This window comes from Anser cygnoides, chromosome 11 (assembly GCF_040182565.1).
Source record: "Anser cygnoides isolate HZ-2024a breed goose chromosome 11, Taihu_goose_T2T_genome, whole genome shotgun sequence".
Lineage (NCBI taxonomy): Eukaryota > Metazoa > Chordata > Aves > Anseriformes > Anatidae > Anser > Anser cygnoides.
In genome coordinates this window covers 16266161-16291561 of record NC_089883.1, presented here as the reverse complement: position 1 = coordinate 16291561, position 25401 = coordinate 16266161, and the positions used below count along the sequence as shown (strand labels likewise).

Below are 25401 nucleotides of genomic sequence, written 5' to 3'. Positions count from 1 at the left end.
TCACTAATTTTGTTTAGTGGCACTTCATTACCTAACTAAAGTTACTGCAACATCAGAACCAGCCTTAAGTATTTTTAGGTGGGTCTGCAAAACCATTTTTCAGGCCTCATGCAGGTAGACATTTGTCACATAATTAATCCATACAACCTTGGAGAGAAACAGCACACTGATCTTTATGTTTTAGGTGGTGTGCTATGTGTCAGTATGGATAATCACATACTTACTTGTCTTTGACAAGTTACCTATGTCATAAATCATCTTACAGCTGTGAAATACACCATTGGACACCAAGATAACAAGAGCCATCAGCCTCTCTTTGCAAATACATAGTCAGCTGAGGGTGGGAAGAGGAATAAGGGGAAGACAAGAACAAGAAAAATTATACATAACCTTTTCCTTATATAAGTCATACCTTTATCACTGATCTCTGCCCTCTCCCTAGCTCCCTCCCAGCCATTAGTAAAAGAGGATCAATTTACAAACAAAGGTTAATCTATTGGTTTTAGGTGGCAATGTTTTGGAAGGGAGGCAGATGGGGCCTACGTAACATACCCAGGGCTGTCCCATGCCAGGTAGAAAAAGCTGAGCCAGTCAGTGAAAACAGTGGTGCCTCTGTGAAGAGGAAAAGAAAGAAAAAAAAAAAGTGAAGAAAAAAGGGAAAAAAGAGGGGAAAAAATGAAGAAAAAAAAAGCCGCTCAGTAGTGCGTGAGAGAGGAATAGGGGCTTGGAGTGAAGTGTGAGAAACAATCCTGTGGACATCAAGGCCAGTGAAGGAGGGAGGAGAGTTGCTCCAGGCAGCAGAGCAGGCATTTCACTGCAGCCCACGGAGAACTGCTCACCGAGCCCATGGGTATCCTCTGAATGAAGCTGCAGCCTGGGGAGAAAGACCCAGCACTCTCCCTAAGGAGATAGATTTGTGAATGAAGGAGTGAATCATAGAATATCCGAAGTTGGAAGGGACCCACAAGGATCATCACGTCCAACTCCTGGCACCACACAGGTCTACCCAAGAAGTCAGACCCATGTGACTAAGTGCACAGTCCAAACGCTTCTTAAACTCTGACAGAAGTTGAGCTGAGGAGTGAAGTTGAGCCTGGAAAAAAGTGGGTGGGGTGGGGGGAAGGTGTTTTAGTCTTTTCTCTACATTCAAATCTATTTTAAATAGCAATAAGCTAAATGAATTTTCAAGTTTGTTCAGCCTCTAATTGTAAGTTGTAAGAGCTCCTCATCTTTGTCTCGACCCACAATCTTTTCCATCTTATTTTCTCCCTCCATCCTTTTGAGGAAGGGGAGTGGGAGTGCAGCTGGAAGCCAGGCTGCAACTCAAGGGCACAAAGCTAACTTCCTGGTATCCCTTGGTGCACTTTCACTTGCAATGACTAATTCATCCTTCTGAGCTCCAGAAAAACTTTTAACTTCTAACAGTCCGTCCATCCATCCCTATTTAGATACCAGTCAGGTATTTCTGCAGGATGAAGGCCCTGATCATCTTCTGCTGCCAAGAACAATCAAAACCAAGGAATGACAGCCTTACACAAAAAACAGTTTGGTGGTCTTTTTGTCCTCCAATCAAATACTTGTTCTGTAGCCCTGTCCACTATTAGCTTTCAAAGACCTCCAGTCAGCCAGAAGCACTGAGCATTCTCACTGCAGCCTTCTCAAATGATCTGACTGAAAAAGAAAACCAAAAGTGAATAAAATTGTCCAGGTTGTCAACACTGAGTGAATTTGTAGACTTTCTTCATAGGAGGTAGCAACTTTTCCAGCCAAAAGGAAGTACTGAATCTGTCTCAGCAATGTAGGTCATTCTGTGGACAATACTGGTTCTGACTATGGATTAATTTCTGTGGATTATATGAAAAGAAGAATCTTTGATTTTTCTAACTTCGACAACTTCAGTATTGTACATAGCTGCTAAATACACACATTCTGACAAAATAATTTCAAAAAAAGCTTTAATTACTCATAACTACTTTTCTGCAAGTATCTAAGTTAGTTTTGAACACCTGAGTTAGTTAATTCAGAGCCAGAGGAGCCTAGGGATCAGTGAGCAGGACACCACTCAAAGTACCACAAGGATGAGGCGAAAAAAAAAGGGGGGGGGGGGGGGGGAAGGGGCGGGGAGGGGGTAGCAGTCAGCCAGAGAGGCCCGCACACAAAACTTCCCTCGGTCTCAGTGGACAGCAACTTGATAAGCTGCACTGGAAGACAGAGCACAATGTAAAATGATGTGGAAACCAGCTGGGTGCCCACTTCTTTCAGGCTAGAAGTGTGGCCCTGCAAAGAAATGGCACTTCGGAAGAAGGACCACCTCTACAGATAGCCTCTGTCCTTGCTTGACAGATTCAAGCAAGATTAAAAAAAAAGGAAATGACATCTCCTGCTTCTTTGACAAAGGACTGGAACATACAGAAACAATCGTTTAGTGGTGCCTTTCATTGATATTTTACACACTTTAAACTCTTACTTTTTAAGATGTGTTGCTTTCTGCTTACAATTATACTTTGTGCAGGCACTTCCTTCCATTTAGCTCTTCACTATCTAGCTGACACACAAAACCCTACCACACCTGTCAGACACAGAGGTTAGATGAGAGTCATTGTGCTGTGAATATCAGATTCCTCCTACTGACACAAAGGTGCCGGAGAGCACAGAAGTTACCCATGAACTAGTAATGCCTATGACGCAGTTATCCATCACAGAGAAACCACACCACAATGCACACTACACCTCCGAATTAATCAGCAGCAAACAAGGCTGTCTCCTGTAAACTGAAAGGATAAAAAGTACTAAACCAGCAGAATGATAAAGACAACAATGCCCAGATAGTTTAAAAGTGACATTACAGCTTAGAGGTGGAGTCCTTCAAAATCTCTGCAACCTAGTCTGTTACAGACTGAACAGATTCTAACTTAAAAAAAAAACAAAAAAAACAAAAAACTCATACCTTTTGTGACCAAGAAGCTAAAACCAAAACTCTCAGTGCACACAAGCAATGGAGTGTAACACACAAGATTTTTTTATAGTATTTACACTCTTGGCCTCAGATGACCTCTTTATTATGTTATCAGGATTTACTTCTCCTACATATTTCTTAAAAGTCATATAAAAGCAGCTCACGCTAATCTACATGCATAAAAATTCTTTCATTATATACTTTAGTAGCCATCGCTTCAGGCTAATTCCTCCAAGTTCCAAGCCAGTTCCATGTTTCTCTCTTCATTAATTCTGCTTTCCCAGGGAAAACCCTATATCCTTTTACAAGATGTGTGCAGGCGAACCCATTGTGACAATGAGCCTTGTCATCACTATCTAAAATTCCACCATGTCCTTCACCAGGTGTGGCACAATCAGCAAACAATCACATAATTTATTTTTTTTTTCTTCCCTTGGAGAAGCAAGCAGAATACTTATTTCTTCTTCACGCTCCAATGCGCTTATCTGTACCAAACCCTCAAAATTATATAATTAGAAAGGTAACAGGTCACCTTGTGATGATTTTTGTACACCATAACAGGAAAGTTAGAAAAGCACTAACTTCTGACTTGATATTTGTTATTAAAATGGAAGCAGGTATTAGAAGGCACTACACAGATGTGGCACCTAGACTTACCGGAACTCTTTTATCTCAGAGTCTTCACCGTTATGAAGAAAGCCTTGCTCTTTTATATCAGCAGAGGAATTCTGGAAATAAATAGACATACCACTGTTTTATGACAACACAGTGACCTTTAAGCCACAGATACCACTGCCAAACACTTCAACTCCCTTCTATGCTATTCCTTCACTATTTCAAGTACAAGCAACTTCAGGCCTGCAGTGTATTTCTGCAAAAAGCATACCACAAGAATCTTAGGTTATGTAACTTCTCACAGATAGTGCTGTGAAAGATCTAATGGAATATCAATACCGTTAAATCATCATTTTCTTACACTGTAAGCTACCCTCCTATCTCCAGGCTATTGTTCTCTTTATGTAAATAATCATGTGGCTGCAGGTTACCCTGTAGACATTACTTGTACCATAGCATAGTATTCTTACTATACTATTGTATTATAGTATCTTTATCATACAACAGTTGTTTTACACTCACTTTTAAACAGTCACTTTTGTACTCAGAAGGAGATGTACATCGTCACAAAACAAAGCCAAAGCTTTGTTTAATTTTTTTTATTTTGTTTAGCCCACAGTTTAGAAGTTCTAGTTAAACCTGAGAGCATAAGTATCAACAGACTTTAAATATTAAATTAATATTAATAGGTTTTAATAGCTATTTAGGATGAAAACAAGTTCTTATATCTTGGACTTTACCTACAAAATATTATTTTGTGTAGGCTACCATTTCTCCCATGGGAAAAAAAAAAGCAGCTTTGCAGAAAGCATGATGTTAATTAAGTTTTATTTAATTCACTTTTCATGTTTCTTTAAGTTTTGGGATTTATTTATTTATTAAGCCTTTGACACTGTTTGGAGACCAAAGACACTATTGGCTTTAAGATTATAGCTAAGAAGACTGAAAACACATTTTTCAAGCCTCAGAATAGACTTACCGGTTGTTGACTTTTAACAAGGGATGGCTGTTTTCATGTAAAAATGTGATTGAAGAATCTTTCCAAATTTCTGAAAAAACAGCACCTCATTTCTGAATCGCAAGACCATAATTAAAAAAAAAAAAAAAATGCACTACAGGAATTAACTACAAAAACCCATTTAAGAACTCTTATGTGGAGTCATCACTTTTCCGGCATTTCCCATGGGAGTAAGAATTGGAGGATTTTGACCCCAACACTATGCCATTAAAAGGTACAATGCATATAGATCAGCTAGAACATTAAACCAGGAGAGACTGTTTATGGTGTTTTGCAATATGCTCTTGTTTTCCTAGTCCACCAGCTGTGGCCGTATGAAAGAGGATGTTCGCACACTGAAATCAGAATATAGAATCAATAGAAAAACATTGCTTTAGATAAAGAAAACCCCAAGTCTACAAGGACTTGCCATTCTCCTACACAAGGCTGCAGGGATACAGCCTAGCAGAGATGACCTAAATTGGAAGAGCTGCATAGAAATGCAAAAGCTGCACTGAGAGAATTATTATTGCCCTATTGGAAAGTACTTTGTTCAGGTGAACTAACTCTCTACTGCAAGCTGAAGATAACTTAGAATCAAATTGCAGGATCAAGGAACACATATAAAATGGGACTGGCTTTTTCTGTGCCCTGAGAAAGCAATTCGCCCATAGTGTGTCTTGTTTACATTTCCCACACCTTTTCTCCCAAGGACATCGACTTTGGTACTTAGCACAAGAAAACTGACATATGGCAAGTAATTTACGCATCACATTAGTGCATTTCATAATGCCTACCAGAATTTCTGGACTGCAGACATCTAAGAGTACTTCCTGAATTAGCTAAACAAGTAATTCAACCAATAGACTCAGTGTTTAAATTGGGGAAGTAATACCTACTGTTTTCTAAAACCTGTGCAGAATTACACTTACATAATGGTTGTCAGTCCTGCTACAAGTTCTGTGTTTGATTTCTTGACATATCTGGACCTAAATAAACAGACAGATAAAGACAAACTTTTATTTGTATTTTAGAAAAATTGTCTTCCTCCGCTCACCTATGCAAATCGACCAATATTCTATCACTCCTTCATTAAAGTGCACACTTTGTGGCCCATTATTTATAAACTGGGCCCTCTTTCTTCACCCTCTGCTTCCACTGTGGAATCCTTCACTAAAGTCCTAAATGCTCCAGACCAGCAGAAAGCATGCTGCAGCTGGGCTTCCAGACTACAGTGCTGTTGCTCTCACTCCCTTGACCTGTAAATTTGTATGATGTAAATGCTGGAAAAGCAGTATAGATCCAAACTCATCTAGTAATGTCTTTTTTTTTTTTTTTTTTTTTTTTAAGTGTGTTGCACAGGATTGCATTCTAGAGGGATTTTCCTTGCTTTGTACACTGGACAGGGGTAAGATAAAATATTTTTTTTATATACCGACATAAAAGATAGACAAGAACCTCCTGTACTGATAAAACCCAAACAGCTACGCAACAAGGAGGGAGGTGACTTCCTTTTATTCACCTGTGGTTACGCTGAGAACGCCCAGCCACTGTTTCACCCTTCCCAGGAACCTGGCACCGAAGCTGTCAGGTTACTCTGCACAGGCGGCGCTGACTGAACAACTGCACCCTCCAGCAAGTCCATGCAGGAGGTCGGCCCAGGCGAGGCAAGGTGAGGCACAGGCTGGTGGCTGTGGCCGTGCAGCGCGCTGCCCCTGAGCCACACGTGTTGGAGTGGCGGGGGCATGCGGCTGTGCGAGGGGAAGCCCCCAGCAGCACGGCGGCGCTGCATGCTGCTGCTCGGCTCCCTGCTGCTGGTCATTGCCCTGGCACTGCGCAGTGTGACCCGGCCCTGCCATGATGCCCACCCCCGCTGCCGTGACCACCTCCGCCAGGCTCTGGAGCTACCCTCCAGCCGAAGGATCAACTGCTCGGGGGTTGTCAGCGGGGACGAGCAGGCGATCCAGCAGGCACTCCTCAGCAACCTGGAGACTAGAAACAAAAGGGCACCCCTGACACCCGAAGCGTACCTTAACATGACGAAGGACTGCAGCAGCTTCAAGGAGACCCGGCGCTTCATTGAGTTCCCACTGAGCAAGGAGGAGGCCGAGTTTCCCATTGCCTACTCCATAGTCATCCACAACAAAATCGAGATGTTCGAGCGGCTCCTGCGGTCTGTCTACGTGCCACAGAATGTCTACTGTGTCCACATGGACAGCAAGTCCCCAGCTGCCTTCCAGGAGGCCGTGAGGGCCATCGCCGCCTGCTTCCCCAACGTCTTTGTGGCCAGCCGCCTGGAGAACGTGGTCTATGCCTCCTGGTCACGCCTGCAGGCAGACCTCAACTGCATGCAGGACCTGCTGCAGAGCCCCGTGCCGTGGCACTACGTCCTCAACACCTGCGGCACCGACTTCCCCATCAAAACCAATGCGGAGATGGTCCGCGCCCTCCAGATGCTGCAGGGGCAGAACAGCATGGAGTCGGAGAAGCCATCGTCCTACAAGCAGCTGCGGTGGAAGTACCACCACGAAGTGGGGGATGCCATCTCCAAGACATCCACCGAGAAGCTGCCGTCACCGCTCAGCTCGCCCATGTTCACGGGCAGCGCGTACATTGCGGTGACGCGGGCCTTCGTGCAGCACATCTTCGAGGACCCCACAGTGCTGCAGTTTCTGGAATGGGCCAAGGACACCTACAGCCCCGACGAGCACGTCTGGGCTACCCTCACCCGTGTGCCTGGCGTGCCGGGCGCCATGCCCCACAACGACAAGTTCGAGCTCTCGGACATGAACGCCCTGCCCCGCCTGGTCAAATGGCAGTACCTGGAGGGCGACACCAGCAAGGGAGCGCCCTACCCGCCCTGCACCGGCCGGTACCAGCGCGCCGTCTGCATCTACGGGGTCGGAGACGTGTCCTGGATGCTCCGGCAGCACCACCTCTTGGCCAACAAGTTCGACCCCCAGGTGGACGATGCCGCCATCCAGTGCCTCGAGGAGCACCTGCGCCACAGGGCTCTGCTCGGCGCGGGGCTCTGAGGGGAGCCGGGGCACAGCCCGCCGCGGCGGCGCCTGAGGGACGGCGGGGGAGGAACCGCAGGGCACCTCACGGACTGGGGGCTCCTTCCGCGGTCGCTGAGGAGAAACGGCGGAGCCCCGGGGTAAGCGGAGGCCGGGGGGGCACCGGGCTCGGTGGGGGAAACGGGGGTGCTGGGGTGGGAGGGCGCAGCTCCCCCCCTTCTCTCCCTCCTCTGCCCGCGGGCATCTCCTCAGACAGGGCGCGCATCCCCGGCGGCTCCCCCCCGGCCGCCCTAAAGAAGCGGGGCCGGTGTTTTTCCCATTCTCCATCTACTGACTGTTCGCAAAAGCGACGCCAGAGCTCCTTTTTGTTTTAGAAAAGCACGGCCAGGTCGCAAGCCAGAGTGACTCCGCGTCCTGGTACGAGCACAGGTGAAACTATACAATTGATTGTTTTTTTGTAAAGCACCTAGCACCTGCCGCGCTGCTCGGCTTAGCGTCGGTTTGCTTTTGTTTCAGGCACTTTATGGTTGTTTAACTGGTGTCAATAGCTGCTGGCCGTAAAAAAAGGTTTGCCAATAAAATCAAACACACCGAAATTGGTGGCTTCTTGGTATTCTGTGTGCTGTAGTCACCTGCGGAGAACTAACTGCTCCCAGGCAGACCATTAAATTATTTCATCCATCTGCACCCCACTTCTCCATCTGTAATACACGTGAAGGGATGCTTAAGTAGTTAACTGTGTGCTAACCTACATTTTCTAACATCTTCCTCTCTATCCCTCCCCCCAGAAAAGAAAATATTATAAGGAGTGTTCTCGGTAATGTAATTGCCACATCCAGTAGTGTGCTGGGCCTTTTAGATGAACAAAACATCTGACATTCATTTTTTCCTAAAGTTTCTTTAAGCTGAAAGATCTGTGAACTGTATTTCACCTATGTGTACTTTAACCACCTCACATTAAAGCCGGCTACTTCCTGTGGAGCCAACAGTGCTTCACTACCTAAGATGGTGAGGATTTAATTCAGTTGCCTTTAAACAATCAACAACTTTTCCCTAGTAATTTTCTTATCAGTAAGCACTCTTACCTTTATAAATTCAAAGTCTCCTGTGGAGAACAACCATTATCCAAAGAACATCTGAAGCAGTTCCACAGCTTGCTACAATTATGAACTACGCAGTTCTTTAAAACATTGATTTAAATAGGATGAGATTAAATAACTGACTTGAGAAGGTGTGCCACCGCAGTTTTGCTGGACATTCTAAAACAAATTTCATTGTAAATGCTGATTTTTAAAACAACACTGATTTCACAGCAATTGTTAAAGGCAAAACAACAACAACAATAACAACTATCAGCAAGACAAGCTGCCAATTAAACAAATACCTAACCTATCATTGGGCATTTATTTACCCAAAAAGACTGAATAAAGTAATAGAATCCTATAGAATCCTGGCTCCACTAGGAAGCTTTTTCCAAGTACTGTAAATAGAAATCAGCTGCAATAGAGATTTAAGCTTTATGCTAATCTGTTAATAGCATACAAAACTTAAAATTGTTTCAGCAGCCAATTCAGCATTAAATAACAAATATTCACCTTTGCAGTACATTCATTCAGAACAGAACTTCCATGCTAACTCAGGGCACAAACTCAAGTTTCCCAACATGAACTGCATGACTGCAACCAAGCCATAGCTGCCTATTTTGATTTTGACAGTTGGAGCTCTTTCTTTTACTGTAGATTAATATGTATTTACCCAAAGTGGTTAACTATTCCCATTGGCTCACTGGTGGGATTGGGATACATTCACATTTCTAGACTAAATCAGGCACAGCGGGGTCAATGTGTTTGTAATTATGTGAAGGTGGTCTGTACGTTGTCTTTTTCCCTTGGAAAATAGAAAACATACATCCATAGTCATGGAGAAGAAACAAAAAACAAAAAAAGACAGCTCACTTGTCTATTCTAAGGAATTTTATCAAAACCAATCCCATCCATCAAACAAACGTCTCTAAGAAAAACTATATGTATTTCTCCAAGAACCTTCTGAGCACCTACAAAGAGTGAAAGGGTGCTTGGGGTAGGAGGGACCTCAGCCTGAAACAGTGACAGATTCCCAAAGAAGGGATCTCCAAAGTATTTTGCAAAGAAAGATTTATACTCACAGGTTACTTACAGATTTGTTATAGTAATTTTTATCCCTGTCAGTCTGTAAATATGTATAACTTCTTTGGTTTTCTTCTCTCAGAAATACGAAGTATTGCTTGTACAGACTAAATAACAGTAGATGTTTTATCTATAGACAGAGACTGCCCTGACCAAAAAAAAAATTTCAGATGGAAAGAGAGCAACAAGTACCTAGCTCTGAAAAATACAAAATAAGCCACTTCAGATCAGTTCCACAGTAAGACTCTTGGCAGAGTCACAATAACTTTTCTTTTAATGTTATTACAATCTATGCTCTTCCTGATTAGAACTGGAAACAGATAATTTAACATTTGTCCACAGCTGAAAGAGCTTGTCTATTAAATATGAAGGCCTCAGTGGAACCAGCATATATACAAAAGTTTTACCTCTTCTCAGGGAGCTAGTCAAACCACATACACAAAGTATTTTTGTGCTGTAAACATACACCTATTACATCATAAAAGCAATGCCTTACAGCGTAACAAAAATGAATGAAAGGTAATTACATCAAAAGGGTTTTAAAGTATATTTAGCCTTTAAATACAGTCCATCTGCCCAACCCACCAAAAAGTTTGGTTTTTATTTAAACATGTCTAGTTTGAAAAGTTGGTTCTCAGGAATTTCTAACTCACTCTTTCCTATTTCTATTGCGAGGCTTTGCTCCCAAGCCTTTATATATGGCTTATACCATAATGTTTTGAGGCAGTTGACTGTCTTCGGTGTGTTTGGTCAGTTAGACAGAAACGGGTGGAAACAGTCAGTGAGTAGCTGGACTCTCATTTGACACCTCATGGGCTGTATGGAGTCTCTGACAAAATATTTACTTTTCCAACATGATTATACTATTTTACCATCACCAACATCATTCAGAATTTTGGATTACTCACAATTTATCTCAGATAATTTGGTTCCAAAAACAAAGGCATATCTTGTGCAAATTTATTTTCAACTCACCCTTCTCCTTTCAGTAGTGACCTAATTTCTTCTGGAAGAACATGAGGCTACTCCCAAATTGAGAATGTGAACTAAGATAATAAGATTCTGACAGAGGAATGTTCACAGCATTTCCTCTTCCAAAGACATTAGAAATGTCATATTTATGAGTTCAGTCATATGTCAAAGCAGTGATACAGGAAGAAAAATTATTTATATGTCTCCTTATCATTACAAATGACAATAAAAAATATCACTCAACGCCCATATAGAACTATGTATTCCAGAGATCTCGAAGTATCTCAGAAATAAAATAAATAGCATCTTGGAAAATCAGTGATGGTGCACAAAGAAATGATGCATCTTGGCAAGGTTAGTTGCAGAACTGAAAAAAGAATAAACTTGAAATAGAGTAGGACAAACCCTAGCCCAAAGTAGTATTGGCATAACCAGAATACAGGTCCGTCTTTAAAAAATAGGTTAAACACCATATGAACTTAATCAATAAAATCCTTGGCTATCTAAATTAGAAATATAATCATATCAGAAATAGTAGAGTTAACTTGGTCTAGTGAGAGTATGAAACATCTGCTTACGGTGCTTCTGTCCACAGTCTGTTGTTAACAACCTGATTTTTAAATAAACCACCAGTTGTTTAAGGAGGAAGTACGTTGCAAATTGCCATTTGCCTTTCAAGATACTCACAGGAGGAAGGTGAAACTGTAATTCTGATGTCTAGTAACAGATGTATTCTTTTTATACTCACCTGGTATTAATTCAAGTTTTTTTTCACTTTCTTTTTACAAGAACAACCTAATGTGAGCTGAAACTGGCATAATATATATTTAAACAGAAGGTCCGTAAACAGCTCTTCTTAACTATATTCAGGAGGGTCTACTTCCTTCTTGCTTTGCATTTCTTTCATATTTTATATGGTCTTCTCTGAAGCATTCTATAATAAAGAAATGGGTCAATGGAAATAAATTCAGAGTAAAACAGGTATTAAATTCTGAAAAAAATAGAAGCAAACACGACCTATAGAAACAAAATATTGGTAAAATATTTTCTGTTATAAATAAAGTTGATTCAGCCATTGATTACTATACCATAATATGTTTAATTTATACAGTAAATTTGTCTCTGAGCAAAGCTATTTTCCTAATGAAGGATTCCCTCTAAATCATTGAGGCTGAAGTCCAGATTTCCCAGTACTGTCTTACTGAAGTTAACATGTTCTTTACCACGCTCCTACTTGTCTTTTTTTTTTTTTCCCCGAACATTTCCCCCAGGAACTTTTAGAGCACTGAAAACCAAAACCAAGTCACTAGTACTTTAACTGAAATACTACTTCCTGTGCCACTGAGGATCCTCAAAAGCAAATATCCATGTATTGCCAGTACCTCTTATCTACTTCATTGTACCTAATAGTCATTGTGTCACATTACAAAATGACCCTGACTAAACTTGTCTTCTGGAAATTTGTCATAAATCTTTCCTGCTCTGTACTTGCTGTTCTTCCTTGATTTGTCTTTCATAACATTTGAAGTGAGATATTCACATCCCTGACTAAGTAAACAGCTTGCTTTAGCTAACATCCGGTTTTATGCACTTTAGAAATTAACATAATCCCTTTTCCTCATAGAAGCTGTGTTTACACAGGCAGTGACCCATAGCCACTTTTACGGATTTATTTCCTTTTTCTCACTTTTTTTTTCCTTAAGTTTCTTTCTAAATAAAAACATCCACTCCAGCTCAAGTTCAAGATGCAAAGGTATCTTTTGCTTTTTTTCCACTAGGTGGAAGTCACTGTGACCTTTATAAAATAAATTGACAAAAAAACAACAAATAAGCAAACAAATCCGTAACAATAGGAAGAACTGAACACGTAGCAGCAAGCAAACTGATGCTGTAGCGAGTGAGATAGTTTGTCTTCTGCTGGACATTAAGATAGCTTAGTACAACAAATGTTCAGTTAATACTTTAAGGTAAAAGTTCAACCAATCTCCTGAGATCACAAAGCACGTCAATCATATGAACATGGAGGGATTAGCAGAAATTCAAACACAGGAAACAGCAAACGGCCAGAAAGGTATGAAGGAGAGTACAGTAATAAAAAGCAGGAAGAATACTGGCACCAAAACCCTTTACCTTCTCTTTGTCCCACTCTCCATCAGTGAACTGAAATAGCCTCCACAGAAACAGTAGATCAGGGGCCTGGACAAACACCATCCCAGAAATGTGGTTAGAGCTGAGAACTGTGCTGCCAAGCCAGTGTCAGAGCTTGTCTTGGCAGCTGTGAGGTTTAGCAGGAATTAACTCCTCCAGAGGCATAGGCAAACTTCTCTTCTGCAGTGAGCAGGCAGCAGTCTTCATGCCACAGGCAGGTACTCTTTAAGGCATTCCTGGAGCAATTGAGGAAATCAAAAAGGTTATTTCCAATAATTATTTATGCTTCAGTATGCCTCAAGTGTTTTCTAAAGAGATAGCAGAGTTAACAGGGTAAACAGCTTATGCTGCTTGGGGAGTTCAAGAAAATTAGATAGCCTACAAAAAGGGGGGTGGGAGGTGTATACCCTTATGCATGTTCTTTCTTCATATACACAAAATCAACACTAACATCTGCAGCTTTCAAAAGTATATTCGCTGAACAGACAGACATCAAAGAGTGGCAGCGGGAGCTCTTGCACTGTAACATAACCATGCAAGGAACAAGGGTGCCAAATACTTCTCCACTGCATATGCAGATTGCCTTTTGGCTCTCAAGAAAAACAGACCGCAAGAGTGAACTACAGGATTGATTACAAAAAGCTGAAGTATTCATAGTCTGTATGCATCCAGATTTGATCTATGTCACAGAAATGTCCCGCAGATGCAAGAACATCAGATACCTGCATTGCCTAACGGTGCACTGTCATGAAGCAAAAATATGAGGATTATGCAAGTTAATTTTAGGAACAGTAAGTAGTCGAGCTTAAAACAAACTATTTTTGCAAGCTAAATTCAGAATACTTGGAAAACAAGGATTCCACCATGAGAGTGGAAAACAAGTGGTTTTCAGAACAACAGCTTGATGCATTTACAGTAACCAGAACTATCCTATGTCATCAGACAATTTTACACAGAGATACTAAAACAGAATCCAAATGTCAAAGAAAACTTCTAATACCACTGATAACTGCCCAGGCAGCAAAACTATAAACATCAAGGTACGTTTGCCTTTCCTTCCTTCAGTTTTTGCCTGTAACTTCTCTTTTCCTGGTGTTCTGTACGAATGGGCCTTCGGACTTCCAGCTGCAGAGATGAAAGGAGTGTCTTAGGTTATAGAAGCACATGCTTGTTTGTCCATTTGTTTCCACTCATTTGTATGCTGTTTCATCTAAAATGTTCCCTTGCTCCCAATTTGTCTATGCTTTCTATCTTTTCACACAGATAACACAGATTCTCGCAGTGCACAGTCCCTTCTTTATCACTGTGCCAGAAACAGATTCTTGTCCCCAGTCATTCCAGTTCCTCCAAAATCTTTCAAGTCTGTTGTACGTTTCTTTTAAAACTACATTACTATTAGCAAAAGAAAAATCTCAGTTCAGAAGCATCTGTAACAACATATTTTTAATCCGTGTTGTTTTTTGCCACTCACTTAACTCAGGCCAAACACCAGGCTAATTAAGAACATCAGTCACACTTAAGCATTTGCACATTTTTCCACTACAGAAAAACTTGAGTGCTTTAAGTATAGTGCATTTAAATTCATTTCAGAATGCCCATCTCCTTTTCAAATGCTTCCATGCTTTCAAAGGCAAGGCAACATTCAGATCTCAGTATTCAAGCGAATGGGAACCACCAGGTAAGTAGAGTATACTGTTAAGAGTCTTACTGTTATGTATCACTACAGAGGATACTAAATCATTGTATCCTTCTCCAAAGAACCAGGTCTAGATCTCTTGTGAAACTCTTGCTTCTTGTTTCCTGTTTTTAAAAAAGTCAGTAAAATTGTCTTGAATTTTTGAACTTTATCATTTCTGGTCCTGCTCACATTGATTTGAATGTCAACAGTTACTAAGTAGCAGACATCTTTGCCATCAAAATTATTTCTCCTTTTTTGTCTGCCATTTTTCATAGCATATATACACATTACACAATTTGCTTTCTCAGTTACATATTTCCTTTCAACTAGCAGCTGAAGTAGGACTAAGCATGGGAGCGCTCACAGAGCAGTATTCAAGTGTTGAAAGGCAAGAGAAATCAGACGGAGTAGTATGAAGGAAATGCAAACAAATGTATTCCATACAAAAAAAATCACATCAGTGTAATGCTGCTTCTCTATTAAATCTGTTTTTAATGGAAAAAAGACTAGTAAGTATGCTAATGCAGACTTAATTGGAACAAAAGCTGATGTATATTTATTTGTACTAGGAGGGAGGCTACCAAGTCTTGGAGGTTGAGAAGTTTCTGTCCAGAGACAGGAAGACTGCAGGGTTGAAGGTAGGAACAGCAAACACATTCAAGAGGGATGAAATTCATTTTCTAGATGATTATTAGAGGGGGGAAGACAAGCAAACGAACAAACAAACCAGTTAAACCTAGAAGATTGAGTATGATGGAGAAAAAAACAGAAAGCCATACCTCTGCATCCTTTGAGATGATAACCTCAGCACATACTGTACTGCTCAAATAAGAGCAATAGTCTGTTCTTTTGGTTTCAAAATCAGTTACATACCGATCTGCAGCTCACAGAAGACATTTAGCAGAGCTATAAGACAAAAAATTAGTCATAAATGTAATACTTGGAGCAGTCTACTACGTAAGTCTGTGAAGTCTTTTCTCACTTAACAAGAAAAATCTCTTGCCTATAGAAGAGACTCCAGGTCTGGAGCATGGAAGGATCCTTGTTTTCCCTCAACGATCAGCACTTTTGATCAAGAGCACTAAATTTCATGTTTTAAACACCTTCTAAATGTCATTTCCAGGTCACAGTGGGGTAAGGCAGAGGTTGCCACAGAGGCAACGGTTTCAAAACTAGCCTAGATTGTTTTGGCTGTACCTCGGAAAAATGAGTCAGGGAAGGCAGCTTTCAGTCAAATGTTTGCTTCTCATTTCTGCTAATAGAAATAATAAGAGAGAATTTAATGTTTTCACTTAATGCCATGATAAGGCAGGTGAGCTACTAGGCAGTTTTAATATGTTCAGAACATGTTAAAAGAGGGAGGCAGACATTATCCCAGCCCCCCTCCCCCAAACATACATCCTTTGATGACCGAAGACAGGATTTAGAGATCTATAATAGACTGGAAAAATGTTAAAGGAAATACTAAAACTTTATTAGTTTAATTAACAGACTCAACCACTAACATATGGAAGAATATTTCAACATACAAATTATGCTTCAGTTTTGGCACAAAGATTTAGACTGATTTAAAAAAAATAATTACTCCATGAATTTTTTTTTTGTATAATTCCCAGTTTCTAATAATCTGTAAGTAGTTTACTGTCAAAAATAAATGAATTTACACAGCCAAAACAGCTAGCATTCCTACAACCACACTGGGACATGCTGTTAAGTCAGACATAGAAGCTGTATGTTACATTCGTACTTATAGTGCAGTAACTATTTTAAGGGTCTCTTGATTAGAGTTACTTAGTGGTATATTTAAATCTAAAGAACACAGTTATCCATTTGAAATCTCTAATTTCATAGCTCAACTCTTGTTGAGATCCTGATTGCCAGGTGCTCAATTAAATGAATTCCACATAAAAATCTATTAGATAAACATGAAAATAAGCAGCACTAACATCTGTTGAGAACGTAGTGCAGTCTTAACAGTCTTTGACTCATGAGCTGTGCAATAATATTTTAATATTCAGGTTAGTGTATTATTAGCATAGTGTACCATGATATTTACAGATACCTATTATCTATCTAATAATAGATAGATGTAAGATATATGCAGATAGCTATTATCTATTTATGGATAGAAAGATGCAGTAACAAACAGACAAGTATAATGACCAGCATGAGCTGCTAAGTTTTTGTTGATGTTCTCTAACATTATTTTTAAACAGCCATTTCTTGCGGTCCTATTCAATGCAACCATATTCAGATCAGAACCCTGGAACTGAAAGCCTTTTACATTTGCAACATTACTCAAAACACATTCAGACAATATTGGGAGAACATATTACTGTCTGTTCCTACACAAAGTTTTCCAATGATCACTCATTCATTCACAAGTTTTTAAATAAAAGTTTATTAGAGAAATTATTTTGAACAAAAAAAGGCAACAGTATCTGTTGTAATTTTTTTTTTTAAAAAAGTAACATCGTGTTCTTCATGCCCCATGTGGTGAACTGAAGAAATGCTACAGGTATTTCTTCCACTGTTGTTCTGTGATGCTTTCTTAGTATGGATTAACTCACATTTGCATCACAAGAATCAAGTATGAATACAGTCCCTTTCCATGCTTCTCTCCAGAAAGTGCTGCATATTAACAGAAAATATTGCAGGCAAACCACAGTTCTATTCATTCGGCAGTATTGGAACCAGTGTCTGGAAATGAAAAAAGAAAGCGTGAGTTATACATACCCACACTATAGAGTTAAGCTAAAAAGAACCAGTACCTAATACCTTCTCTAATACCTTCCCCAAACTCAACAGCATCCCCCAAGCATTTTAGAACAGAACATATTCTGTACCTAAGTAGTTCCTTCCACTGTTATCAATGTGAGGCATGAACTGCTTGTGCTCTTTCACTTCGTTTAGCAACACTGAAAAGGGCCAGTGCAAAACTTCAAGGTTGTGCACACACATCATTTGCTATTATGGCACCAAAAATCCACGAAGCTTTGCTGTAACTCAGTGATATACACTTTACTGCAGTCACAAGCACATCTTGCTAAGTCACATGATCTATTGAAGAGAAAACTTTTAGCACATCCTATAACATAAGCTCCTATAGAGTGTGTGCTACTGTATATGTCTTAGGCATTTTTAAATGTGAGAATCAATACGACCTTCATTAAAACAACTGAGAGCAATTCTCTGTTCTGAACTTTTGTCAGAAGCACCAACTGACACCAACGCCATTTCTGGTATTACTACCAGTACTGCTTTCTTGTTCTTAGTGCTATAGCAAAAAGAATACTTATCTTTGGGTATAGGGAAAGACAAGTCAATGTCTACTACAATGTTTCTTTAGCAAGTCAACTCTTTGTGTAAAAATGGCTGAAATTGTAATAGCAACTTTAAATCACCCAGTTCTTTACACCTTATCTGCATCCTTCAGCGAGTGTGAACATTATTAACAAATTGAAAATAAGGTTTCCTCTACTAGCTAAAGTGAGCACACAAAAATAAACAGAGTATGATTGTATGCTTGCCTAATACCAGAAGTTGAGAAAACAATAAATTCTGTCAGCTGTTTAGAACTACAACTGGACACGACCAATGTAATCATGCCAGGATCCAAGAAGCCATGAGGAACTTGTGTCAGAAGTCTAGGATATGCTTAACTTTCCATTCTCATATCTTCCTTTTAGCATCCCTTCGCTCCTCCCCGTGAAACTGGCACCTCTTCACACATCATTAATGACATTCTGCCACACTGATAGTTAAAAGTTATAAGGCAGCTTGCCACAAAAGTCACTAAATGATTTTTTTCCAGTAAAGAATTTCAAGCAACATCGACAAAAAGTAATGTTGTCAAGCAGGTATGGAACAAACTCCTATAAGCAGTGTACATACAGTGGGCCTGTTGAGCAATACATGTTACATAGTATGATCTGCACTGCCAGCATAAGCTTTTCATGTGCTTGGGTCCCCTACTATCAAATCCAGCACCCAATCGCTTCAACTGTTTTCTCAGACAATTGCTTGCACAGACTCATGAAGCAGTCTGGTTCAGATAAAATATGGTGCTGTTCTAACAAACAGGTTAATACTACAGAAATCACCACACAGGAATTCAAACCAGATTACTTTTGACTTTGTAATTGCTGTAGTGGTAGTAGTTCAACAACAGATGTCCAGCAGTCTCACACATTCCTGTTTCAGTGTTTGGCAATAAGAGAAGCATTCAGCTTGCTTTTGTTTCATTTCTCATTATATGTAAAATGGAGTTAAGAGCCCTACTTCTTGTCTGAAAATGCAATCAGTCTTGCCTTAATTGGGCATTTGGTCAAATCTTTCTATAAACGATCAAGTCTTGTGTCTCAGCTTAATTATATCACAGTCCATACTTACTTTTTCCATCACATGCTACAATTTTCACTTTATCCACTTTCACAAGTTCAGTGACCTCCCTAAACTCAACATCATTCAGTACAAATGTCCACACGTTGTCACAGAACCTGTATGTATTCAGAGACCCCTTTAAAAAGACAAGAGACATTTTCTATAGGAAGCATACCGAAAATATGATGTTTACTGTTTACAGAACTACATACCTTCTAGAGCTATAAATCAGTTAACCATAAAGCCAACTGTCAACATGAATACATGCAAACATAGCAAACAAGCAATTGAAGAAAACTGTAGTTTAAATGCCCTCCAGTGGCCGAAGTTTTCAAGACCACATTGTGATGTTACACCTACGCAAAGGGAAGCTTCATAAGCATGCTAAGGCAGCTTGTACCTTTTCTAATGTGTATAAAGGATCTGTATAACTTACTTCAGTATTAGAAAACATTTTTTAAAATATGGGATATAAAAAAAAAATCAGTAACAGCAGTGATCATAACAACATGCAAATTCTGCAACAGTGTGAATAAAAAATTAATGACAAAACATAGATATGTGGCATAAAGGGGTATCCCCCTACATTTCATAAATTACTGAATATGTTGATATGCACACCTTCTGGCCTTCATCTTCCCCTATTTTAAATTGATTCTCTTGGAACTTAAGTTCCACATAAAATTTTTAGTTCTCTACTTAACGCATCCTTAACACTTTTCTACACCACATTATGTATACAAGGAAAAAAAAATCTCTAACATGTCTATATGGAAAAATAATTTAAAATCCTAAAAGCACACTTTGTTAACTATATTCTGCATAGACTGCAGAAGTATTAGGACAACAGTATTTTCTCAAAATTGCAATCAAATTGACATAATTTGCTGGCTATCTGACATTAATTAGGGTGGGTGGATGAAAAAAAAAGAAAAACTTATTTTTCTGTGATATTTACAGAATATAGATGCAAAATCATTCAGTGATTTGCATAAGGGTAAATCTACAACTCTTTTCATATCAGAGCTGCAGATGAAAATCTGGCTTTATCTCACTTCTGCAAGGTACAACTGAGAAAAGCAAAAGTCTCTCCATTTACAAGACACCGAGGATGGCAAATGCTACCCATCAAAGCATTTCCCTCTTCTCCTTCCTCTGTTTTCATCTGACCAAATCTCTGGTTTTGATTTTTGCGTTCCTCCAAAAATTTTCTGGTTTAATAGTAAGAGAATAAGCTTTACGATCACACATACAACATGCGTGTAGGTAGTCATATCTCAGAGTAAAAAAGAACCTTCGTAAGTTTCCACTTACAGCACAGTTTTTACCGACATTCTGCATTAACATGCAATTGCTGTAGCTCACCAGAACTTTGATGTGAAGTTATCTTACCCTGAAATTGACTCTGTTCCGGACTCGTTGTGCCAGTGCTGAATTGATAGCTTTATCAAACTGAAGTAGCACCTGAAGGGCCAGCTGAGGAGTGATCTGCTGCGACTGAAGTGGTTTAAAAAAAACAAGTTAACTCAAAAAATGCACTAAAAGTTAAAAACATTACTACAAAGTTTACACGAAGCAGTTCTCTAGAAGAATGCTTTACAGAAATATTATGTTCTTGTATTTATTTTATTTTTCCCGTTTTAACTTTGGGAGAGGAAGCAATGTGCTAAGAGAATTATTTGTGCTATACAAAGATTTCGACTGAGAAACAATCATTGGAAACAAGCATAAGAGCAGGAAACCGACGGCAGTGTTCTGGATTCATCTGGCTGTCCATTTACTGGGCGGAGCGACAGGGAAAAATGCCGCTTTAAAAACACACACTTTCCTTTGTCTGGAACGTTAAGCTGAAGCCTTCCCACGTGAACAGAGCGCTAACAGCGGCTGACTTCGGCCGGTAAGCTTTCCAACACGGCCCATGAGCACCCACAGCACCACCGCTGGGCCGTCTGAGCTGCCCTAGCCCTCCCTCTCCAGCCCAGCGCGCAGCCCCCGCGGCCCGGCTCGCCCGCACCTGTATGAGCTCGTCCAGGCTCTCCTGCAGGCTGTTCCCCAGCGTGGTGTTCCTGTACAGCTGGTACGCCATGCTTCACTGCGGCGGGCCGGCCACCCTCCTGCTCAGCCACGGCTCCGGGCGCCTGCTGCGTCCTCGCTCTCATCAAAAAAACGAGAGGAAGCGGACCTGGAAAACACAGCGCGGCCCTCACTGCACTGCACGGCGCCGAGCACCCACCGACGAGGGAGGGAGCCCGGCACCGCGCCGCCAGGGCCGCGCTCGGCTCCCCGTGGGACCCCTCAGGGCCCCCCGCGCCCCCCGTGCCCCCCGGCCTCACCCGCCCCGAGCGGCCGGACGAGGAGCGGCGCGGCCCGGAAGCGGAAGGCCGAGGGAGGAGCTCGGCCCCCAGGGGCTTGGGGAGGGGAAAGGGGGCGTTCAACGGCCTACGGGTTGGTAGCGGCCCAAGCCCTGAGAGAAGACATCCAGACCTCTTTCAAAAGCATTTATTGCGTTTAGGTTTCCCCACGTAACGTTCGCAATGAGGGCTAGCAGCTAGCACGTTCAGACGTGTTTATCGCAGTACTCCGTGACACCATGGGAGCAGAAAAGAGACGTTAATTTAAAAGGGAGTTATAATACATTAAGAGGTAGGTGAAGAGCCCTGTACTTGGGTGGTTTTATATTCAAGGGGCAAAGGAAAATACCATCAAAGCTTCAAAGAGTACATATGGTCAGTTATTTAAGCCACTTACAACATCTATGGTTCATAAACTGTTTTATTTATAAACTGTTTTCACATGACTGCTGCAGGTTCATTTTGTTAAAAACCACAACTTTCCCGTTGCATACAGATTGGAGTTTATTAACAGACAGCATTTCAGCCCTTCTATTTACCATTCAACTGGTAGAGTGCCCTCCTACACTAGGGCATTTTATTTCACTAAAAAAAATGCCTGGAGATGACAGAGTAACTACAGAGCCATGGGGAAATTAGGCATCCATCTTCCATCAGCACATTTTGGAACCAGTGACTCTGAACCTTCATGTCAAAAAACAGCTAGCCCTGAGCAGGGGCTCGCACTTTTTTCCTGTTAGCTCAATACAGGGAACAACAGGTGACAGAAGAAAGTATTGTTCAACTTAATTCTGAAGTTAGGAAACCTGCAAGATTTGTCCTTCAACAAATAAGTATTCCTTATTTTTCAGAATGGTACTGACTAAAATCAGGTATCCTTGAAAAGCATCATTAAAGCACACTTCTTCAAATACCTCCAACAGCCAGGCTGTGAAATAAATCCTCTAGAGAATGACCAGCATCCATGAGGACTGAGTAAGAATCTTCCCCAAACCCTTACAAAACTTCCGCAGTTTAAAAAAAAAAAAAAAAGCATGCAAGCTATTCACCCTCTCCCTGTTCTTCATATGAAATTTCTGAGGGAGACTGGAATGATTCAAGTAAGTGTCACCTCCAAAGACAGCAGCTTGTGCTAAGAGCTGTGCATAAGCCATCTTTCTACATAAATACTGTACAAGTCTGTAGAATACATAGAAGGTGGACACTGAAAGAAACACACCTTTCAGCAAGAAGCTTAATGCTCTATGACAGATTCAGTCCTATTCAACCTATTCACTGTATATTTTTTTTTTATTTTTTTAAGATCCTACAGTCTTTTCAGTGGATGACAGTGAGGCTGTAACACATGACTAGGCACTGGTGCCCTCTCCTCCTTATGAGACAGTGAGGTAATTTCATAAAAGATTCCATCACCACCACCGTTTAATCTAACTTTGAAGTCTGGCAAATTTACCATTGAAAGGTTCTAATATATCATTGCAGCATTTAAGTGTATGATGTGTACAGCATTTAAGTGTATGAGACTTGCCAAAACATGCTAACACATACCAGGCTATATACTAGTTGTGTGCAATTTAGGATCTAACTACTGTTTTTCACTACACAGCTCCTCACAGCAATAAGTACTGTTCTTTACTTTCAGTGAACAATACACTAAGCTGCAAAAATTTATGAACAAGGTTACAGATTATTCTAACTAGTTCTAAGCTTTTGGAACCAAAAAGTGTGTATTTTAAATTCCAGAACTTCAAAGACTCCCATATGCTTCAGAACTAAATCCTTATACATCCCTCTTCATTACTTTCTAACAGAACATGGCTTTGCCATACTACATAAAACCATCAAGAACATTCAGATAATCTAGAGTCTATTCACACCATTTTTAATTACTTTCTCCAAAATACTTTTACCACTTCTGAACGTTTCTCCTGTTGCACATACAACCTCACATCTGCGCATACAGAGGCTGCTATGCTAAACAACTCCATTTGTGTCACCCCATAATACCAAAAATTACTTATTAGCATATAAATATATATATATTCTCACACACAAACTCATTAAAATCTCCAAATTGAAGGTGAATTAGTGACTCAAACTTATCTTGACAGAGCTCAAACTGTATTCTAGCAACACAAGTTTTACCTCTAGGAAGAAGTGCCAAAGGTGAACTCCCTATAATACTGTAACTTACCACAAAGTGATTCAGGTTCTGAAATAACTTTATTAGTATGACATTCTGACTCTTTAATGTTTTTAAATATTAAAATATATTATAGTTTTTGAAGTATATAGAATAACTTAAGTTTTGCAAGAAGTTAATTTGTGTTCAAGATAACTTTGGGACCTCTGCTTTTTGTAAACATCCCCCTCACCATTAAATGATGAGCTGGAAAAGGTCAGAGGGGCATCGCTCTTTAGTACACAAATTTCTCATGCTGTGTATCTTTCAGGGACAGAACTATTGCGTTGTATATTCATTTACAAAAACTTATACTAAAGAAACTATTAGGTGAGCATACATACATTTCCAAAAGAAACAGAACTACTGCAACATGAAACCATTGAACCAGCCAGCCACCATGAAAAACAAAGCTAATAATCCCATAATTTGAGATTACAGCCTATGCAGGGCACTTTATACTGCACTATATACATAAGGAGGAAAAGGACACACAGAAGGGCAATCCTCCCACTAAGAATGTGATTTTACTGAGAAGGATACTTTTTTAGAACTAGGAAGAATTTGAAACAAGATTACTGGGATGCTTAACATATACCTTAGAACCCACACTGAATCCGCAAAAATCAGGAAGATTTCCAGGTTTGCACTGCATTGTAGAAGTATTAGTATTAAAATTAACAGGTTACGGAAGTGTCCGATTTACTAACTTTAAACTAGGTCGATATCAAAATTGAAACAGGAGATAAGACAGCCCTAAAGAAATTGTTCAAGTGTTCTATTTGGATCCTTTGAAAGCAGATGTAAGGCAACTTGAAATTAACATTGCCTGTTGAATAAGAACATCCTATATATTAATCTCTTTGAAATCATCACACAGAAGCTAGCATAACAAAAGTGCCTAGATCTTGAGATGAAAGTCTCTGAATTGCATGCAAACTCTCAGAGACACAGGCAATTTGTCCTCATCTGACATGAATCTCCTCTCAGTTTATTATGTGTATCATTAAAGATACTACATTAAGTGGTCATTAGTAATAAATCTTGATCATGGAATTAGCTCTCGACTGATACAAATCAGTGACAGGTAGTAATCTAGTTGAACACTTTTATTCCTAAGAAAACTGTATAACACTAACATTAAGAACAGGTATTTTTGCTGTTAAGACAAAATTACGAGCATACTAAAAACGGAAGTGAAGAAAGATTTAATATTTGCTACAGTATTAAGTTGCTCAGCTCCTGAATGGATTAATTTGCATGTATCCGCCCTTCTAGGGAGAGAGCTACCAGATACATGACAAACTTTTACAGCCTACCAACCAGTGCATAATTGCTACCCTGATAAGCCTATAAACTTCAGTTATGGATCCAATACCTCTTACAGAGGATTTTAATACCATTGTGGTAATACCATTGTGGGGCATGGGTGGAGCAGCAACCCTTTTTATTGCTGCCTTTGTAAGTGAAGTTAGTGCTAATATCTGAAGTTAGTGCTGTATCTGGTGCCAAACCAAGAGCTTTAGAAAGGGGTACTTCTTCTGTAAGGACGACAGTTATTCTAAGACTCCCCCTACCTCTGCAAACAACTGATACTATGGCTAAGATATATAAGATATCTAAGCAATGCCCAAGCTCTACTGAAAATAACTAGAGTTTCTATTGGTGATAGCTGATACTCATCCAGGAAGAAGAGGAACTAGAATGAACTCGTTTTGTCACGGCAGCTGAACTGTCCTTGATTTACTGAAGCAATCTAAACTCGCAACTTAAGTTTACAAAGGTCTGAGTAGTAGGTCCAGCATCCTATTAGTTATTCAAACAGTTCAGTTTCCATTGTGGCAGAGGCTTAAACCCTTTGTCCAACAAATTCAGAGAACTCCAGATGTGTATTTTGAGAAGTAGATTAAGACAAAGCTCAAGCTCACTCTAACAAG

The 25401-nt window shown here is 40.3% G+C and overlaps 2 protein-coding genes across 9 annotated transcripts in view; one reads left to right on the top strand and one right to left on the bottom strand.

Moving 5' to 3' along the window:
• The first annotated feature begins 6090 nt into the window (after positions 1–6090).
• GCNT3 (glucosaminyl (N-acetyl) transferase 3, mucin type) overlaps positions 6091–25401 on the top strand; it is a 41457-nt gene continuing 22146 nt past the window's right edge. For 3 of the 7 annotated variants that reach the window (XM_048060239.2, XM_048060240.2, XM_048060242.2), the window contains exons 1-2: positions 6091–7725; positions 15118–15186. In XM_048060239.2, the coding sequence (XP_047916196.2) occupies positions 6314–7603 (1290 nt within the window). In that variant the 5' untranslated portion in view covers positions 6091–6313 and the 3' untranslated portion in view covers positions 7604–7725; positions 15118–15186. Of the gene's footprint in view, positions 7726–15117; positions 15187–21435; positions 21575–22585; positions 22671–25401 lie in introns of those variants that run through there. The other 4 variants (XR_007161910.2, XR_001205514.3, XR_007161909.2 and 1 more) reach the window with 3 other exon arrangements.
• GTF2A2 (general transcription factor IIA subunit 2) lies at positions 16926–21381 on the bottom strand. 2 transcript variants are annotated; one of them, XM_048060255.2, is made up of 5 exons: positions 21265–21381; positions 20946–21113; positions 20324–20428; positions 18941–19067; positions 16926–17248 (listed from the first exon to the last, which is right to left on the bottom strand). In XM_048060255.2, the coding sequence occupies exons 2-5, from the start codon at positions 21015–21017 to the stop codon at positions 17223–17225; spliced, it is 330 nt and encodes a 109-aa protein (XP_047916212.1). In that variant the 5' UTR covers positions 21018–21113; positions 21265–21381; the 3' UTR covers positions 16926–17222. The 2 variants fall into 2 exon arrangements, with proteins under 2 accessions (XP_047916212.1, XP_013032909.1); XM_013177455.3 differs by lacking the exon at positions 21265–21381 and having other exon boundaries at positions 20946–21228.

What these genes read in the sequence shown, in the direction of transcription:
- GTF2A2 (XM_048060255.2), bottom strand. Translation starts at nt 21,017, where the DNA reads ATGGCGTACCAGCTGTACAGGAACACCACGCTGGGGAACAGCCTGCAG. An exon ending in GCCTGGACGAGCTCATACAG is followed by an intron (nt 20,429 to 20,945) that starts GTGCGGGCGAGC and finishes AAACCACTTCAG; the next exon opens with TCGCAGCAGATCACTCCTCA. An exon ending in GGAACAGAGTCAATTTCAGG is followed by an intron (nt 19,068 to 20,323) that starts GTAAGATAACTT and finishes GTCTTTTTAAAG; the next exon opens with GGGTCTCTGAATACATACAG.